Genomic DNA, 21,511 nt, shown 5'->3' with positions numbered 1-21,511 from the left:
GTCCATAGGGTTCCACAGGACTCCCGCCCTGTCGCACCTGTGCTGCAGATGGGCTTTGCTCTGGTCACCGGTTTTCCGTCTCCCTCTGGTGAGAATGTGATTCTTGTATGTGTCCAGATCTTTGTTCTCTCTCTTCCTTCTCCTCCTCCGGCCTATGGCTTGGTAACTAACTGAGGTGCCTTGGCCCGGGGGCGGGGTATAGGAGGGGGACCTAGTGCATCCTGGGAGGCTGAATGCTTAACTCTTTGGTGCCCTGCGACTGACGTCACACCTATACCCCAAGGTATCCTGTGGAACCCTATGGACTTCGTAGAAATAGAGATAACAAGGGTAAGTTCTTACCATATCTCATATTATTCTATATATAATATTAATATTTACCACCGAATTGTACCGTAATTCTCTCTCTAGTGATTGACGATGAATGATTTTAATTTTAGACTTTAGGGCCCCCCTGTCTTAAGTGCCCTGGGCCCCCCAAAGTCTTAATCCAGCTCTGGGCTGAGGGACTTATTGGCTGGACCTCTATAAGAAGCACTGGAGCTGATGAGGCACCTGCCAATCCTGGCATAGATGCCAAGGTGCTATCTATAAAAACCATGAGAACATTTATAATAAATGTAGTGTATTTTTGCCAATAGTTTTTCTGTGCAACCAGAGTTTATAAATGCCACCCATGTTACTCTATATTCATATGATAAATAGTAAAGAGTAATTAGACAGTATAACATAATTCTGTAATAAAGTTGTCACCTGTTTACCTTGTGTGTACATTATTATGCCCTGCTGCTACAATACATAATCACTGTGTGTATAATGATTACGCTATGGAAGGGGGTCCTTGTGTATACAATGTACAACTCCATACATACACGGTATATTCGCCTACCCCTGTGACTGATTGCTAATGTCAATCATGCTGGGACACAGAAACTGCTCCTTGACACCAGAAACCAGAGGGGGAGGGGGACGGAGGGAGGCTGGGCTGGCTGGGATAAACAGGAAGACACAAGATGGCGTCCCCGCCTTCCTCACCTGGCCGCTGAGATACCTGTCCTGTGGGTGACGTCAGGCAAGGGGCGGAGACAGGGCACAACGGCAGCAGCTCGAGCTCAGGTGCGAGCAGACACACAACGTGACCAGCGCGAGGCAGAAGACAGAGGCGTTGAGGGGCCTCACAGACAGAAGAGACACCCCCCCACCCCAGCTCAGGTGACCGTAACCGGGCGGCGCTCACACATACACAGAGCGGGTGGAACTGCGGCCCCTTGAGGAGTACAGGAGGTTCGTAGGACCGACAGGTTACTCGTATTTTTCTGTTTTAACAGTCGCAGACCGGGAAGGCTAGGGGAGCGCGCGTCTCGGGGTTGAGTGGCACAGGGAGTGACGTCACACGCCCAGGCGGAGACCACAGCCATGGAGTCCGGCCTCCGCGCTTTCTTCCTCCTCCTGCTTCCCCTTGCCTTAGCAGACACGCAGCTGCCGTGTGAGGGCTTCGAGGTAGCCGAAGGCATGGGCATGGCAGACCTGGAGAACCCTTCTCAGATCGGGGTTAAGGTGCTAGAGACTTCCGAAGATGCGGAGGAGGATTGCTGGTCCCTGTGCTGTCACCGTGAGAACTGTGACCTGGCCATTGTGTCTGGGGGCAAGTGCCACCTGCTCAGGTGCACCCTAGAAGACTTCAACATGTGTGAACTGATCCCGCAAGAGGGCACCAGGAGCTTCAGGAAGGTGGATGCCGGTGTCCAGCCCAAACAGGAAGGTAAGCATCAGGTTCCCATGTCTAAAAATGTTCAGGCGTTTATATGCTGTTTGTTGTGGGTTGAAATGATTGCGAATCACAGCAATTGTGGGCTGCACATGCTGCGATTTGTACCAATTCGGGTCATATGTGCCACTTGGCCTCAGAGGTAAGCAATATGACCATTATTGCTTTTTCTGTCATGTCCAATCGTCTTCCTTTTTTAATTATCTAGTGTCCCATTTTGTTTTGTGGGACCTACATGCTGCAATTCCAGTGTGTGGGGGTAAGAACAAGTGTGATCCATGTACATACCGAACTAACCACATAGGGGTCAATCCTATCCCATGCGATGGGTGTGAGTTACCGTTGCAACAGCATTACAAGCTCCGAGCCCAAATTTGCTTTATTTTGCTGTGAGCCCTATGGGGCTGCAAGCACTTTTTAATGTGCATCTGGGCTGCCGTCAAACATGGCCATTGTCGCCATGACTCGCTTCCGTGAGTACAGCCCGTACAATTTGACCGTGGATTTGCAGTGGGTTGCCTGTTCTCTATCCTCCCAAGGAAGACTTCTGTGTCTGGCTCTCTCCTAGGCTCTGTGGTGGCCATCCTATGGTATTGACAGCCCTAGATCCTGTCAGATGGCCTGATTTAGCAAGGATCGCTATTCTGCTTATACTCACGCAACGCAGTTGCTAATATGTAAATAATTGCATTCACATTGCGATTGCAGCTTTCTCTTTACTCACATTCGTATACTTTGGCAACATAGCTAAACAATCTGTAATATCGGACCCATACGCACAGTTAAGGCAGAACAGGCCTCACTCAGGAGTTGCTTACTTAAGCGCATGCTATGAGGCCTCAGGCTGCGTCTGGTATGGCAGTGGCTAATTTCTGCACGCCTGTGTTTGCCCGACCACCTCCCGTCACCACCCACAAACGGAACATCCTGTCAATCACTCTGTCATGTGTCTGTGTATCCTTTGCAATCGCACTGAGATGCATGCGCAGTACGCAACAATCAGCTGATTTGCGTGCGTATAAGCAACTACGACCCTTGCTGAATCAGGCCCAGAGTTCCTTAATCTTCTCCTGGGGCTCAGTAGATTCACTAGCCCACCTATGAAATGCGCAGAATGACAGTTATTCAACAGGAATATCTGCGCATCGCACGTAAAGTCTTGTCATATTTTCATCACTAGTAAGAATTTAGCTTCTGGCAATTGTGTATTATGTTGCAAGTGGAACATTGTATAAACATTTAATTTCAGTGTCTTAAGGTGTGTAAACACTTGTATCAAGCAAATATCAGTGATATGTACCCTCTCTATAAAAAGACTTTACTGTCTACAGTTGTTGCCCTATTGTCAGGAACTCCTACAGTACCTCCACCTATTGTCACAGCTACACTTAATTACAGGGTCGAAACTAGGTTTGGGACTGTTAATTTTTTGTATATGATCATTCTCGGTTGTAGCTTTCTCTTTTATCCCCAGTATCTCCTGGTCACCTCTGTCCTCCCTGGCCGAGTCCCCCTTCATCTGGCCACCTCAAGCGCCTTCAGTCACATCCTTTTATTTAAAATGCACATTTCAAAATACTGTCATATCTGCCTAATTAACACAACTTAATGAGCCTGTAGGAGTTGCAAATTAATGCACAACATAGAGGTTTTAAAGACCATGTGGTGTTACCCATGTATGAAGAAGGCCAGGACTAGATGCTTGCGGTCAATATTATAATGTGGTTGGGCTTGCTAATAATACTATAATTTTGTATACTCAGTCAAACGTGGGGGGGGGGATTTCCTTCTGCCTGGAAACCCCCCTCCCCATCCCACACCATGACCACAATAGAAATAGTAATGTAATATAATTTTCCAAGTGCTGCATGTTAATCTCAGTATCACAAATTAAGTTATCACCACCTGTGGATCTTTTAGCATGTATCTGCTAGTAAGAAATAACCTGTGCATCAACTAGGAGATCTGGAAAACATTCACTGTTAGGGATGTGCTGCTATAGAGCCCAATATGTACATATATGTCCAGGGCAGTGCTAGGTTATTCTGCTGCTCCCAGACTCCCGGACTTGCTCTAATACTCTGGAATGGTGCCCACATCTTAAATAAAAACCTTCATCTTAGGCAGGTTGGTCCTACAGCCGCACTTAATGGGTTACTGTGATCACTGGTCCTGTACATGTCAGAATTACGACACATAATACACCTTGTATGATGTATATTAAAGCTGGTTAAATGCTGATTTTACCCTCTTCATGGAGTGGCCACACTCTCTCTAATATCAAGCATTTGGAAACCCCCCTCTAGAAATCCTGCGTTTGCCACTGTATACTAATTATCACAGGGCCTAATTCAACTATCGTATACTGCTGAACGAAGATTCCAGATGTTCGGGAATCTGCGCAGGCGCCAGACCTGTTCTGCGACCTTGCACGTAAACTGGCAGCAGACTGTCAGTGATTGACAGTCTGCTGCCGTTTGTGGGCGGCGATGCCCTCTGTTTCCCAAAACGGAGGCGTGCCTTTGTGGGGGAGGGAAGAAGTCAGGATCTCCGCCGGGTGATGGAGATTTCCTGGCCTCTTCCTCTAAACTGCGGCGGCTAGCTGCGGGACTCCATGGGTCACTGCAGCCGTCCGATGGTACGCATATTATCCGATGCTGCATTGGACAACGCAGCTCTGATGAGTAGTGCACAAGAGGCTTGATGCCTCCTGCTGCATTACCATATCTGCAATGATCGCAACTGCAACTTTGCAATTACGATCCTTGCAGAATCAGGCAGTCTTTTTAAAGTCTAATGTCCTCTTTGAACAGTTAAACAGGATTTTGCAACTCTTAAATGTAATTATGAATTTCTACGTGGGACTCCCTTATGCTAGGTGCACACTGGAGTGATGTAGCTACGATTTGGCCAAATTGTAACGACATGTCGTGCAGTGTCTATGCACAATATGCGCGCTCCCACGTGATCGCATACGTCTTCAGGTTTGATGTGCTGCACATCAAACCTGATGATATCGCAAGCGGCCCAATTCATGTTAATGAAGGACGGAATGAATGGTCGTTCATAACATCGCTCTAATGTGTACCCGTGGTACGATATGATATCGTCCAGGTACACATCGTCCAATGTGTACCTAGCTTTACACTGTGCCAAGTAAAGGAGGGGTTCTAAATACTCTGGGCCTCCAAAAAAAGTCTGAAGCGGATCACTGTTGACCTGTCCCCATATCGTTAAGAAATTAAGTTGACTGTAACAATATGATTATTGGAGGGAAGTTCGAATGTGTATTATGATATATAAAATGAACACCTGTGCACCTGACTTGTATTGTGCCTTTAGGTTGTCTGGTCCATGCATACGCAGATTTGTGCATGGTCGGTGTGTCAGTTGTTTGGTTTTGTTTGCCTGCATGCAACAGGCATTAAATGTTGTGAATGTTGCCTGCAGTTCTTGCCATTAACCTTAGTCTGTTAGCTGAAAGGCACTCTTTTTAATGTTGGGGAATTGCATTAGATCACCTTGTCACTATCAGTGTGTAGGCCCTATGATCAGCTGGCTTTTCTTGTCTACCTACCATGGGGCTCGATTCCATTCAATGCGAATTGAATAGCGCTGGGAATGAGCTCCTGGAGTTATTCAATTCAGTACGCTGTTAAGCCCGATTTTAAGGATTTAAGTAGCAATCCGATAAAACTCTTGGTGCGATGCTGTTTTCTGCCCATAGTGCGGCGGAAACAGCATTGCGCCAGGCAGTATTAGTCGGAAAATGCCCATTGTCGCGACTAAACACCATGTTTAAGGTGCGAGAACAAGCATTCTCCGACATAACAGCGCGCTGAATTGATTAGCTCCGGCAGCTCCTTCTTGGTGCTGTTCAATTGAATCGTGCCCATAGTGTTTCATTCTCATCTATTCTCTTCTCACAGTACAATATAGCAATTGAGTATCAAGCTGGGTTTATTTGGAATTTCTGATAAAGGCCACCAGGCCTCCCCATACATATTTTGATTGTTTCACCCAGATATTACAAGCATAATTGCTCCCATTCCCTCTGTTAGTGTTCACTAGCTAGAGTATCTGGCGTTGCCTGGGTTTAAATCTTTAAGTTATTTTTATTATGTGATGTCCTCCAAATCCTTCCAGTGGAAGGCTGAGGACAGGCTCCCTGGGTCAAAGTTCTGCTGGCGCACTCCGCCATGAGGTCAGACTGGGACCCCTAACACACCAAAAACCTGGTCAGGATCCAACTGGACCACCTCGCGTTGGTTTCCTCCCAATCTGTGCAAGGGTGGCCGAATGTATAACTGGACAGGCAGACAAACAGACCAATGAATTTTAAATATAAGATGCCGTTGAAGAAAGGCAGACCCACAATTCTAATAGCTGGGACAGGAAGGAGGTTCTTGGAAACCATTATCTCGCCTGGCTTTACCACTTGCTGTCAGTTCTTAGCTGAACATTCAGTCCAAGTTGACCCAGATACAAATTCCCTTAGTAGCCCATCCCTTCTTGACTATAGTCATCTATTCAGTGCAGAGGTAAAACCTGTTAAGCCTGTTTACATGTGATTATTTGGAAACTGTCCCTGTGGTCTGTTTGTCTTGTTTTACTTCCTTCTGCAATTTCACCAGACTCTACAATACAGTACACATTCCAGCCTCTGCAAGCAGTGTATCGTGTGCATGCAACTAGAAGTGGTTATCTAGGTTATTTCCATTACATCTGCATTTAATACTTGCTAAACTGTGACTTAGAACGTTGTCATAGGCATCATTAATCTCTTAATAAAAAACAGTGAATACTTGCGATCCACACTACACCTGGCTGTTAATAACCTGCGTGATGTTCACCAATCACAAGAAAATAGATACATAGAATATAGATGGTTAAGAGCGCTCTGGTTGGGTTGCAGGTAGAATATATAAAATGTGTCCCATATATATGGAAAAGTCTTATATTTCAATAGTCTTTGCAGTCCAATTGCCGTTTATATTCCAATCACGATTCTTCTACGCAATATAAAAACCTGGTCACTCCACTTGGTTCTCACACCATAACCCCTCAATGTCATCAGGGACCTTTTCATGAAAGGCACAATCTTAAGCATATAGGGGTTAATTATGCTCCCCCTATTAAGCAATACCTCTCCACCAGTTAAGGATCTGAATGGCAGCAACCTGGGATACAACACCAACGCGTTTCAACCAGTAAAGTAGTCATTTTCAAGGTGTGCTGGCTGGTAAAGCTGACCAGGTTTTATAGTGAAAACTATAGGAGTTAGTTTTTTTACTATAAAGCCTGGTCAGCTTTACCAGCCAGCACATGAAAAGGTCCCTGATGACATTGAGGGGTAATGGTTTGAGAACCAAGTGGAGTGACCAGGTTTTTTATATATGGGACACATTTTATATATTCTACCTGCACCCTAATCAGAGAGCTCTTAACCATCTATATTCTATGGGCACGATTCTGTTCTATGTGATGTGAATAGCGCCGGGAGATAGCTCCCGGAGCTATTCAATTGTGCGCGGTGTTTAGTCGGAGAATGCCCGTTTGTCACGACTAAACACCCTGTTTAAGGCACACTAACGGGCATTCCCCGACCTAACTTCCCGGCGCGATGCTGTTTTCCCGGTGCTAAGGGCAGAAAACAGCCTCGCGCCGGGACTTTTGTCGGATTTCTGCTCTCATCCCCAGGGGGATGCAAGAAGAAATCCTAGTCGGACTTGGCAGAGCGGCGTATTGAATAGCTCCGGGAGCTCACTCCCGGTGCTATTCACATCGCATAGAATAGAATCGTGACCTATGTATCATTAATCTCTTGCCCTCATCAGCTTAATAAATGCAGTAGTGTAACACTCCAGCGATCAGTGTTCCAATGTAAACCTGTCCAGACAGTATAATTCAATAATATGGTCTCTCTAGTCTTGCTACATTCCTTTTATTAATGCAGTCTTCTCTGGTTAGGATTATGTTTATTCCATTTCTTTAATGTTCTACTTCCATTGTTAAGCAGTTATCCTTCACTGACCTCTCTTGCTGGATGCCTTAGCGCTTTCTTAAACCTAAAAGGCGGGATTCAATTGTTTACGCTGTCCGGATCTCCCGCCTAAAGTGACAGGAGATCGCGGGCCGCAATTCAATTGGGTTTAGCCGCGTAAGGTAGCTACCACCGACCAAAGTGCTGGGCGCGACCGTGAAAAGTGATGTTTGGGCGCCCAAACATGTCACTTTTTGCACATTTCAGCTCTTGCCCCCCTGGGGCTGCGAGCTGAAATGGAGCGCCTGACAGGAGCAACAATTGAATAGCTCCGTCGGGCGCGATGGGGGCAGGAAACATTTGAATTCCGCCCAATATGTCTAAGGGAGCAATTCAGTTAATGTGAGCTGCCCACTGTCTCATTAGCATAACTACAGTAAGCTGATCTGTGCTCCCACATTCATAGGGCTTGATTCAATTGAACGCAAATTGAATAGCGCCGGGAAGGAGCTCCTGGAGCTATCCAATTCTGAGTGCTGTTAGGTCAGGGAACGCCCGTTCTCCCTCACCTTAAACAGGGTGTTTAGTTGCGAGAACGGGCATTCTCCGACTAAACTTCCTGTCGCGGTGCTGTTTCCGCCGCACTAAGGGCAGAAAACAGCATCGCGCCTATACTTTTGTCGGATTTCTGATCGCACCCCAGGAGGGATGCAAGAAGAAATCCTTAGCCGGGCTTAGCAGTGCGCTAAATTGAATAGCTCCGGGAGCTCATTCCCAGCGCTGTTCAATTCGCGTTGAATTGAATCGAGCCAATAGAATGTGAGCAGAAATCTGCTTCAATAGGGTTGGTGTCACCCAGTGCGCATAAGGGAGCGAGGCCTCATTCCCCCTCCCCATGGGTGTATGTCTTTTTGGGGTAATGACTGCATGTCATGCGCGTCGTGTCCCCCCCCCCCTTCTCTGTTCTCGTCATGCTGAGGGTCTACCCAGCACTCTGCATCGTCCATTGCTGGGTTACACCAGAATAGCGGAGCAGCTCTGCTATTTGGGGGTCAACCCCATCGGATGCTGTCACCTGGTGTGGTCCGTACCCCTCTAGTGCTTCTGAGATATATCCTGCGAAGCTGCAGGAAGTTATTCCTTCTTGCAGTCATGGGTAATTGAATCGGCTCCTAAGACTGAGATTATTGCGCTCCCTTCCTCCTTGAGGGTACTATCTGTGTACCTAATCCTCTTTCCTGTCCCTCATCTGCATCCTGTGTCATCCTGGACTCTTCCCTCTTTCATTTAGCCACACATTCATGCTATCTCAAAATCCTGCTGCTTTTACCTCCTCAACATCTCCAGGGTCAGACCACTCCTCACACTGGAAGATGCCATTGTCGTCTCCCACCGTTGACTACTCCAAACTCCTAATCCCTGTTATTCTACTCTCCACTCTTAATTGCTCAATGCTCGTCTCCTCTTTCAATTTTGTTGCTCTGATTTGACCATCAATTCCTTCTGACTCTCTTCCCCCTACAGAATCCATTTTAAGCTTCTCACTTTCAGAGGTTTCGATTGCTCCTCCCCATCTCTGACCTCCTCTCAGTCCACACGCCCTCTGTCTGCTTCTCCTCTGATTGTCCGTCTCCCACTCCTGTATCCAAGACTTATTGTGTTGTGGTCCCCACTTCTGGAACGCATCCCATCAGACTGTCTAACAGCACATATTCACGTGTCCTGAAAAAGCACCTGTTCATTAAAGACCACCAGCCCTCCTAACATTCTGAACTTGCACCCTCTAGTGTTCATTCTAGTGCCTTGCACCCATCACAACCTGTGCAGTTTCTCTTTCCTTCCTGGGGTGTCGCTCTCTGCTCTGGTGCTTCTAGCACATTCAGCTGATGCAACAAACTTCTGGTATACAGATGAGTGTGCTTGAATCACCAGAGCAGAGAGCGACAGGAAAGGGGAACTGCACAGGTTGTGACAGGTGTGGAGTGCTAGAATGAACACTTCTGTCCTCCCTCCTGATCTCTTTCCACTTCACCTCTCTGCTATACCCCCACCTTGCTAGACTGTAGCTCGCAGGCCGGGCCCACTACCTTCTTTGTTCTCATCCTGCACTATCCTTGTCTCCTGTGTGCCGCTCACTTGTATAATTCTCAATGTTTGCTTTAACCCCCTCCCCATGTATATGCTTTATTTTTTCACTTATCCACTCATTCTTTTATATCTAAAATGTGTTGTGATCAGACTCTTCTTTCTCTTCCACTCCAGATTTCTGCCTGTCGGAAGCTGAAACTGGAAAGTGCAAAGCCTTATTTATAAGATGGTGGTATGATGCCAAGACCGAGACCTGTAAGAACTTCACCTATGGCGGTTGCCCTGTAAACCTGAACAACCATATTGGAGAGGAGGAGTGCATGAAGAAATGTGGTGGGGTAAAAGGTGAGACCCATGTGGCATGTTTACTTGCTGGTTCATCTATGTGACATGATGTTGCCTGTATTCTAGTACACATTCACAAATAATGTAGAGAGACCATAGAGCATTAATGAGGGTGGATGGGACTTTCACAGTCCATTCTGTGTCGTGTTTCTCTGCTTGTTGTCATTGGGGGACCCACACTATGGGATTGTCCTTTGTCCCTGAGTGGACTTCATCAAATATTTTTGCACAAAGCTGTGTTTTTGTAATTTCCGATCTTCGACGATCTTTTAAGCAATGTTTTGGTGTTGCGCTATGAATACAGGTTTTCCATTTGATACATGTTATTCATTATTTAGATGTTCTAAATGTCTGTGAAAATTACTTTAAATATCACCACCAGTATGGGAAACTTAAACTTTTTTTATTTTTCATTCATATACAATTGTTAGCCTAAAAGCCAACCAACAAGTGATAGTCTAAATCAACAATGCACTTTACACTAAGCAGTGCATTATTCCCAATAACTTGCAAAAACTGCATTTAGTAATTATCCAGTAATGTCCAAGTCATCTGGAGTCTGCAGGCAGAACGTACTGTGTATTGACCATTGCAGGCAGAACGTACTGTGTATTGACCATTGCAGGCAGAACGTACTGTGTATTGACCATTGCAGGCAGAACGTACTGTGTATTGACCATTGCAGGCAGAACGTACTGTGTAGTGACCATTGCAGGCAGAACGTACTGTGTAGTGACCATTGCAGGCAGAATGTACTGTGTAGTGAGCATGTCATTTGTCTACCACTTCTCAGCTGATAACGTGCATGAAAACAGACACCAATAAGCCTGAATTCCCTCTTCTAGACTGCGCAGGTAGATAGAGCAGGTGCAGCAGCCTCATCTTCTACTAGAGTAGAAACAACATGACTACCCCCAGTACATGCGTCATTCAGTTCTGGGAACCCAGTTACTGCACACATTGCATTCAATATGAACACAGTGTGGCTGGTGTAGTGATGGGTTTGGTACGGGATGCAGGTGGTCAGAATCCCGACCAGGTTAGCATGCCGATGCACCCAGGTAAGTAAGCCTAACCCTCCCTACCTGGTGCCTAAACCTAACGTCACCACCCCTGCAGCCTAACCCCAGGGCCGCAACTATGGGGCTAGAGGTGCACGTGAACCGGGTGCCGGATTGCAGGGGGTAAAAAAAGCAGACTCTAGGTGGCCTGGGGGCTGCAGACTCAGAAAACGGCCATCCAAAAATGGCTGCCGCCAAAGAGGAGACAAATGCTAGAGGTCCTTACTGGCCCTCTAGTGTCTGTCTCCTCCTTGGCGGCGGCCATTTTTGGATGACCGTTTTCAGCAAATTCCATGCGGACTCTGCTGAATACAGCCATCCAAAAATGGCCGCCGCCTAGGAGGAGACAGATGCTAGAGGTCCTACTGGACCTCTAGTGACTGTTAAGCCAGCGCAATGCACACAGCGTTCCCGGCAGATGCAGCTTTCAGCACCTTCTCCCGTTAGCGCCAGCGTTCCCAGTGCCGGGAACGCTGGTGCTAATGGGAGAAGATGCTGAAAGCTGCATCTTCTCCCGTGAAACCCCATGGCAACGAGCATGTAACCCCTGACAACGAGCAGGTAATTTTAAAATAATTAGAAGCCTTACTGTGGGGTATAAAATGGTGTCGGGCAAATATGTAAGTGGCACTTTGGTAATAGGCATTACAGTGTGTGGCATAATGTGTAATGGGCATTATGGTGTGTGGAATAATGTAAGTCACTATACCAGGGACGTCTGAGTAGTGCACTGCCTTATGGATGAGCAAGGACAAACTTCAGGTACAGGAAGGGAGGAGGCGCAAAATTGCTGCCTTGCATCGGGTGACATATCCTAGTTTCGGCCCTGCTAACCCTAATCCCCGTACTTGCCTTCGGGATTCCGGCGGTCGAGATGCCGGCGCCGGTTTTCTGACAAGTGTTGGCATTCTGGCGTCGGTATTTTGACTACCGGAATCCCAGTGTGTGGCATTCTGACCGCATCCCATAGTGATTACTGCTATGGCAGTTTGCTTAACATGTCTTTTGTTTGACTTAGTTCTGCACATGCTCTGAAAGTGAACACAAGGATTACAGCCCTGCACACATCTGCCTGGAGATGTAGTATTTTCCTAGTGGTCAGCTAAATTGAATCAATATTATAGTTGACCTGCTACTTCATTGTCCCACATTACCAATGCCTGCCCCTCTCGCCAAGCACCAGGCACTAATTAGCCTATGGTCTCAAGCTTACCAAAAAATGCTTTCCTCTTGCATTTTTATCTGTAAACTCCCAGCCCTATCTGCCCTCCCCCGCCCTCTTAAGCTTAAAAGAGGAAACAAAATTTGCCTCTCCAAAATGGATACAGTGCTGAAGGTATACACTCAAAGGATTGACACCATAGTGCCAGAATGGCTAAATTGTTAACCACCAACAAAGTAAATGGGGAAAATCCTTACCCATTCTGTTCTACTTGATGGATGAAGAGAGAGATACGATTTATTTCATCATATGTAGATCAGACGTCTCGACTGATATAAAATAAGCCGGCTCTCTCTTCCCAGAATGCCACAGGCTGACATTGGGGACACATTCATGAAAACTGCTGCACAGATAATTGTGCAAAAATATCTGTCACTCATAACAACCAGACTTGAACCCCTTTTTTTTTTTTTTTTTTTCCTAGTACAGCTTAGAAAATATAATAATTTTATTTCTATGTGGGACAACAACTCTTTGCCATTTTTTATTTTTTCCTCTGTATAACACTTCCGTGATAGGATTTGGTTTACATCCCTGGCCTGGCCCGATTTCATGGATTCGCGCTGCTGAACTATAGTCGCTAAATTGTTAATTTACCCAATCAAATGTTATGTCTGGAAAGGAAAAAAGCAATTAGACAGCTTTTTTTATAATTATTATTTTACAGCCATTCCATAGGGAAGGAGGGAAAAAAACATAGGTGATAATGCCTTTTCCATCATTTTGTCCCATGGTTACTTTCACATATTTAGAACTGCTAAACAAAAAAAAGTATGTCTAAATCCCAAGAATATAGTCTTATTCATGGAGACTGATTTTACAGGGTGGGTACCGGAATCAGTATGTAATACCGCCGATTCTAATCCCGACAGTGGAAGCCCAGCAGGGGTGAAGATCCCGAAGCTTAAAAGGGAAGCAAAACTAAAGGTGGGTACACACTACACGATATGCTCCCTGAGCGATATCGTGTAATGTTGTCCCCGGCAGGCAGTGCTCAATGTCGTTCATGACATTGAGCACAGCCGCTGAACCTTATCATTAACGATATAGTCAGGTTGGCCTGCATGTCAGCCCGATGAACGACGATGATGATGAACGACCCGCGGGAACGCGCGTCGTCGTCATCGTTCATCTATTTGGTGTTAAAAATGGACGATAAAGTGGACGACTGAACGATATCGTTATCGTTCAGTCGTCCACTTTATTGCCCAGTGTGTACGCACCGTAACCCTATTCTACCCCCTAACCCTCCTTTAGTGGTGCCTAACCCCCCCCCCCCCCCCCCACTAAGTGCCAAAAGCTAACCCCCCTTCCCTGCGGCTGGAACCTAAGTCTCCCGGAGGGTTGCCTAACCTCCGTCCCCCCCCCCCCTCCTGTCTGCTTCCTGACTGCATTCTGTTTTATACCATACAAGATGTTAGGCCTGCCTATCAGGAGGATACCCCTGTGACACAACGGGGGTTCCCAGCTGAATACAGAAGTACTCGTTTGGGGCCAACCTCATCCATACAGCAGTAATTTATGAAGTAAGACCATAGTCATAGGAGTGCTGTCTGTCGTTACACTGGGTGATCTGTAGACACTGTATTCTCATAAATAGTGGTTCTTACACACCTGTGCAAAAACAACTGCACTTAATGCTGCCCCACCATTCGGTAAGTCTCCCTCCAGTGTTTATCCCAATGCAGAAACTGTATGTTTATAAATGAGTAGTCTGTATGATTTTTTTTATTTTTTTTTATAATTCACTATTCTTATTGTCCAGTGCTGTGGCGTCCTATGGTGCTTTACAAATGGTGTGGTAGAGATATGTCTAAGTAGCTAATGTCACAAGAACACAAGCTCAGCAACCATTGGGATCATTTTGAAAAGACCCCTATAGTGATTGCCCTACTGTTCTTTACCAGCCCATAGTATCCATTTTTTTGTTTGCGCCAGTCTCTTATTTAAAACGAGATTGGATTCCTATAATCTGAGTTTCAATTGTAATTAATCACATGCTCCTGCCTATTCCTATGCGCCGTTCACTGACACTTCTTTTTTTCCTTTCTCTTTCTGTCCATCTCAAGTGGTGGAGACCAATAACATTGAATCGCCTTACAAACCCTTGGTGGCCGCCAGTTCTCGTTCAGGTCAGTACATGACATTCCTTTTTCCCAGCTGTAGAAGACATTTTAATATATTTTATTGTTAAGGCATATTTTTTGGATTAGTAATTTATGAGTATTTACTTTTGTTTTAGGCTTTTGCACAGATCCTAAGCTGGTTGGCCGTTGCCGAGCCGCTTTCCCTAGATGGTACTTCGATGCAGAATCCACGTCTTGCCGCAGTTTTATCTATGGCGGCTGTGAAGGCAATAAAAACAACTACATGACTGAGCAGGACTGTCTGAACAAGTGTGTGGGTGAGTCGCTTAGTCTCTGGCTGGCCGTCTTTCTTCTACAAACTAGTTCTATTATTAGACTTTCACGTGTAAGAAGTAAATATTGCCCCCCTGTCACAGTGCTACCCTAAAACTTTTTTTCCCTCCTGCAAAGTTAGAAGATTGAATAGTCCAAGCCTCCAAAAGTGTAAAATTTGGAGGTTTGCTATTCATGGGGGGTAGGGCGGGAAGAGTCCACGCTATGTGATTGCCATGTTGTGACCTTCCAGGGGAGTGGTATGATATGTCGACGTGGTCACAATGCCGATATTGACATACATCCTGTAGACACTGATGAAATTGTCTCTGGTGGTCCAGTGGGGACTTCATTGCTCTTGGCAGCTGCAATGGCGTCTTCTGGGTCCCAGTGATCATCTGAATATCTGTTCCCACAGAGTCATGTGATGGAGCGGCATTCCCGTGAGTACCCTGGCCCTAATCCTAATGTGTCAGCATTTCACAATTCGGCATTTTAACAATGGTGACATAACTGACATTGTGGTGTCGGCATTATGAATGTCGACATTGTTATTGTCAACTTAATGATATCATCCTCCCTTCCAGAACAGCACATAACGGTCATCGGCAAGTTTTTCCCTTGTACCCAATAGATGTGTGCCGGATAGCTTTTAGTGTCTACCATAATATCCTGCTCCATGTCATTGTCCCTTTGTCTTTGGAAGGGGCACAACTCCGACTGGCATCTGGCGACTCTGCATGGATGTTGTGCCCAATAGATTCCAATGTGTTTGTAAGATCTGATCCAAGCCAATCTTATATATAAAAGAGACAGATGCAATCTGAGCTTCAACTGTATTTAATCATGTTTACTCTGTTATATTTCCCTAAATTGCAGAAGTCCCTATAAATGATTCTTTATTCTGTTTCAGTAACAGAAAAATTTGACTTTTTTTTATTTTTTATTTTTTATTCAATTCATTAATTCAAAAATGTTCGCCATGAATCTTGTTTGTTCCAAATGTATATTGGACTTTTCCTGAGGGTATTTACTGTCTAACAGCATCCGGTGTGTAACATTTTGCTCACGTGTTTTTTCTTTTCATTCCGGCACTTTACTCAGAACTTATATCCTTATGGTGCATGCAAACTTAAAGATTCTGTCCAACCATCCAACTAGTTGATTGGTTGGAATGAAAATCTGGTAAGGTATGAAAGTAAATGACAATCAGCAATTTGCTCCCAAACGCCGGAAAATGGTCAAAAACTGTTTGAACAAATTGTTTAGATCAAACATTTAACAAACTTTCCTGTCCATTTTCATCTGTTTTCTCGCATTTAGGAGCAAATTGCTGATCATCAGTTTCTCCCATATGTTACCAGATTTTCATTCCAACCAATCAACTAGTTGGATGGTTGGACAGAAAATCTTTACGTGTGTATGCAGCTTCAGAATTTGCAGGATCAATCATTGTAGCCAAATCGATGCACCTCAAACACCTTGTGAGAATGCTCCACCTTCATCTGTAATCATGACTTTGTAGAGATGACTGATGTCCGAGACTGTCTCTGATATATAATAACTTGCAGACATTTTCTTTTTGAACTCTTAATTGATGATGTCGGAACTCATTGTTTGTACAAATATTTGCAGGAGTGCATTGGGATCACTATTTACAGGCAGTTGGCGTGGGAACTGCTTTACTTTACAACACTATTACTTACTGTGACCACTGGGTGGCAGCAGCCAATCCCCATTTGATGTGCAGAGGCACCCTGCCATAGCCTATCCTATTTTGACCCGTATTCCATTGCAGGTGAAAATCCGCGATCGACGGACAGGTTTCGCCGATGACGTAATTTCGCCAGGCGGAAACTTTCAATTCAATTGCAAAGACTTTCCGCCGGTGCGAAAAGTCTGCGCCGTGTAACCAGCAGAAAAGATTTGCCTATGAAAGCTGGCGAGAGTGCAGAATTGGGGTTTTGTGGTGCAAAGTTGTGGCAACACCCCTGCCTGCAGCCTTGGGACAGTCCCCAAAGGTAAACTGCGTAAAAAAAAACCTTAAAAAATACTTTAGAACACCCCATAAAAAAGCACTTTTGTTTTGGGGGGGAAAATACCAAAGTTGGGGGCCAAAGTTAAACACTAGCGAAATAGACTCCAGGGGGTCCCCCAAGTATGCCCCAGGTGGTTTTTTTTTTATTGCAGGTGATTGTTGAAGGTGCATTTTTTTTTTTTTTTTTTTTTTTTATTTAGTGCAAAGACTCTAAATAGCACCTATTAAGACCATTCAAGTTCACTATTATGTGGTGCATAGGATCTATCCTACTCCTCTTTGCCTTGTTAGATTAGGTGTTCATGTTTCTGCTAATTGACCTAAATGCAGAACTTCTGACAGTGGTTTTTGCACCTACTTTAGGCTTGTCCCAGCGTCAATGTTTGGATGCAGGTCTAGGCAGATTTTGTGACTACTGCTCCTATGATTCCCCCTTCTGACTTCGTATTATTAAATTACCACCTTTGGGTACATTAGTGTGTGTGTATATGTGTATGTATATATATGTATATATGTGTGTGTATGTATATGTGTGTATGTATGTATATGTGTGTATATATATATATATATATATATATATATATATATATATATATATATATATATATATATATATATATACGCACACGCATGCACACGACTGGTGTCGCCAACACCTTCATTACATGTGTAAAGCACTTTTTAGCAGGTAGTTCTGGGCAAGAGATGGAGGGGCACAAGGATTCTTCTCAGTAATGTTGTGTAATAAGTATATGTGGCAGTTAGGTTTGGGCTGTTCCGGTAGTATTAAGGTGCCCATCCACTAGAAGACATGAAAATGACTGCACGATTATGATATTGTAATCGTGCAGTCGTTTGTCAGTCTATGATGAGCCTGCACTGAACGGGCAGTCATTCAGTGTAGGCACATCAATCATCCCCTAACATGCTCAACCTGATGTTATCGTCAGGTTGTCCAGCATGTTTGCCGGTGATGGATGTCTAAACAACCAGCGGGAGCGCACATCGCTGGTCGTTTTAGACATGTTTGCAAACGATTACGATATCGTTATCGTTCAACCACTCATTTTAATCATCTAGTGGATGGGCAACTTTATATTTCTGTATGACCTGTGCTCTCTAACAGACATGACCTGAACGCTCATGTGACCGGTTTGCTGACGGACCGTAGATTGCTGTCAGATACTATGACTGCAGAATGATTAACTAGGATAAAAGTGCCACAAACTATATTGACTAAATATTTGCACTAGCGACTAATTGCATAACCCCGATTAACGTTTCCCTTCCTTGTGTATTTCAGTACCGCATGATGATTATGATGATCACGATGATGACGGCTCTATAGATAACAGTGTCCTACATCGCCCAATAGCTGGTGAGTTTTATATAATACAGTAATGTCACAAAAATGACTAGGTATAACTTATTGAATGCCTGTTTCCCTGGATTGTATACATGCAGGGATGAGTTCTCTCTTTGTGTAATGGATTTTTGTAGAGGTGGAGAAAGAGTGGAAGACCTTCATATACAGAGGGGGTGTCTGTGGAGGGCACAGAATCGTTTACCAAGTACTATTTGTTTTGAATTGGTTTTATTTCCGAATACAGTAATCTATAATTTAATATGTGGAAGTGCCCCTTCAGTCTGTCTGCAGAGCCTCTGGGGGCACATGAACCACAGGCTGAGAAACCCTTCTCTTCCTCACACTGGTATAAAGGCCAAAGGCACAGCTGCCAGTACCCCATAAGCAAAAGGGGCTAAGAAGTCTATTAGATGACTATTACTGTGACTACTGGAAGTGTTGACTACAATATGGAGATTGAATTTTTGGTTTAGGCCCTTTAACACGCAGAATGCAGTATAGAAGGAGTTGTCCAAACTGCTTCCTGTAATCTGAGTAAAAATCTGGATATGTAATATTTTTCTATTCTACCCCTATAGTAACTTATCACCTTTCTAAGACTTCTTACAATGCCGATTCGTAGAAACGTAAATTGTAAGATGGAGTTTGCTGGTCTCCTAACCACTGTACATTCCCTCCCTAGCTGTGGTGCTGCCCATCCTCCTTGCCATACTGGCCGCCGCCCTGCTTGGTGCCATGATCATGTTCTTTGTGAAGGTGGCGAAGAAGAACCAGCAGAACGCCAGCTTCCGAGCCATGTGGAACCCGATTGATGACAAAGAGTGCCTGGTGAACAGCGCCTACACTCTGTAACGTGGTCACACTCCATATTATACCAAAGCCTATAACAGAAATCCTAGCACACTGTTACTGTACCTATCCTGTATAGCATAGACAGCATAGCTTCCATTAAAATATTACATTCAAAGGGTTTTACAGTGAAACCAGAAGTCTTTATTTTACATAACAAGCAGCAGATTATGGGCTCATTTCCCCTGGCAAACTCTTCTGTTTTTATTGAGTAGGAACATTTTTGTTCATCCATGTTTTTTGTTTTTCTTTTTAAGCCTAATACTAGCAAAAAGTTTTTAGTGTGATTTTTAATTTGTAAGTATATTAAACTAAACTATGCCCTATTTAGTTTGTGTGACATAAGTGGGTTTTTTTTTTTTTGTTTGTTTCTATGGATTTTCCCCCCAACACACAAACGACTTTAATTGTGGTACCGGATTGCTGTGGGAGGTCAGAATAGTGTAAGGGGCCCTCATGAGTCTAAGGTAGGGGTGGGCAATAAGCTGCTCCCCCAGCTGTTGTAGCACTACACGTGCCAGCATGCCCTGCCACAGTTTTGCTATTTGACAACAAGAGCTGGAGGGCTGCTTATTACCCACTGCTGGTCTAGGGCATCAGTGATGGAATGAATGGAAGGCGTTATTAATCTGCAGGGTCTCATGGGAATGGCATGGTCTGGGACTTCTAATTTATGGGGGGAAAGAATCGCACTCAGGGAAGTTGTGAAAATGTTTGTTTTATTATGGTGACTGATGTCCCGTGACTTAGTGTGTGCACATGTATGGGCAATATTCTGGGGGATGTGGTATCCTCTTATCGTTACACCAGCAGGCAGGGTCTTGCATGGACTACAACTGAGCTTGAGTCACATTGGGGTAATTCTGAGGTCGTTAAATTCAGACTTTGGGGGGAGGTAAAGTACCAACCAATAAGCTCCTTACTGTCATTTTTCAAACACAGCCTGTATAATGACAGGAGCTGATTGGTTGGTACTTTATCTCTCTCCAAAGCTTAGTACATCTCCCCTGTAATATATTCCGTTCAGAATCTCCCCTTCCCTAAAGCTGGGTACACACCTGAACAATGGTGTGATGCGACTTAACGATATATTACATCATTGTACACTACTCGATCCATCGTACGACAACGTGATTTATGGTTACATGCTTCATGTAACATCACCACGTGGTCCGTGGTATCACCCCATTGGACGTTGCAATGAACGGCTGGTAAGGCACACACACGTGAGGCTGTACATTTTTGGACCAAGTGGTCTCTGATGGGCAGCTGGAAGTTGCATTCATTTATTTCTTTCTCTATAGCACAGGTTCTCAAACTCTGTCCTCAGGACCCCAAACAGTGCATGTTTTCCAGGTCTCCTCACAGAATCACAAGTGAAATAATTATCTCCACCTGTAGATTTTTTTAAAATGTGTCAGTGAGTAATGACTACACCTGTGCTCCTGCTGGGTGACCTGCAAAATGTGAACTGTGTGGGGTCCTGAGGACCGAGTTTGAGAACCACTGCTCTATACCATGTCTGCATTTTTACTGTGTGTGAGAGGGGGGGGGTTATTTTGCTTTTATACCCCTATTTCTCATGAACAGGTGTGTAAGAGCTGTTCATGAGTTGATCTGTATATCTTGTTGTGAGGGTGTACATTCATGTGATTTTAGACTCTACATAGGATTAATCAGGGGACCTGTACAATTTATACATTGGTGAGTTAGTTATATAATCTTCCACAAACTATTCCTGCTTCCTGGGCATCGGCTTGTGCACTAATCCGTTATCTGTACAATATTGAGATGTTTATATGAATAAAATGTGTGAACCTGACAGCGCTCAGTGTCTCTGCTTCATGCACATTCTCATGTAGGACACTTAATAAACCACGCAGCACTCCTCCTCATCCTCCTCATCCTCCTCCTGTGTACTGGGATGTGTTGTACACAGCACATATTTACATTATGCAATTTAGTCAGACTTCTAAAAATGTTTTGTTATACTATATATACTTATATAATTTTATTTTTTTCCATCAATCAGTTTTTTTGTTTTGTTTTTCCTTTAACATTATTTTGTAATGAGCTTTAAATAAAATCTTTGGTCTTTTGAAGCTGTTTTATTTTTTTTCTGAACTCTGAGAAACATTGCTGTTATGTTTGTGCCCAGTGTGAACTGCTCTTGCAGCGAAGTGAAGTGCATTGGCGGGATGGATGTAGGCTATAAAGCTATGACAGGAGGATGATGGCATGAGGTGTAATGTTCAAACAGCCATTATGTCTTCTACGATGTGAAAGAAACTGCAATATATTGTAGCTTCAATCAGTATGACGTACAGTGCCAGATTAAGGTCCAGATGGGGCTGGAGCTGACATTTATGAAGGGCCTATTGTGTGATACCGC

At 44.5% G+C, this 21,511-nt stretch overlaps 1 protein-coding gene across 2 annotated transcripts; it reads left to right on the top strand.

Moving 5' to 3' along the window:
• The first annotated feature begins 989 nt into the window (after nt 1-989).
• On the top strand, nt 990-21,221 carry SPINT2 (serine peptidase inhibitor, Kunitz type 2). 2 transcript variants are annotated; one of them, XM_088458108.1, is made up of 7 exons: nt 990-1,212; nt 1,329-1,762; nt 10,014-10,184; nt 14,537-14,599; nt 14,710-14,871; nt 18,208-18,282; nt 18,953-21,221. In XM_088458108.1, exons 2-7 carry the CDS (start codon nt 1,417-1,419, stop codon nt 19,120-19,122), a joined length of 987 nt encoding a protein of 328 aa, XP_088314234.1. In that variant the 5' UTR covers nt 990-1,212; nt 1,329-1,416; the 3' UTR covers nt 19,123-21,221. The 2 variants fall into 2 exon arrangements, with proteins under 2 accessions (XP_088314234.1, XP_088314233.1); XM_088458107.1 differs by having other exon boundaries at nt 990-1,762.
• Nucleotides 21,222-21,511: the final 290 nt, after the last annotated feature.

Source organism: Taudactylus pleione, unplaced genomic scaffold (genome assembly GCF_031769625.1).
Source record: "Taudactylus pleione unplaced genomic scaffold, aTauple2 ptg000809l, whole genome shotgun sequence".
Lineage (NCBI taxonomy): Eukaryota > Metazoa > Chordata > Amphibia > Anura > Myobatrachidae > Taudactylus > Taudactylus pleione.
The sequence above is the reverse complement of the archived record's forward strand: the minus strand, read 5'-3'. Positions and strand labels throughout refer to the sequence as shown.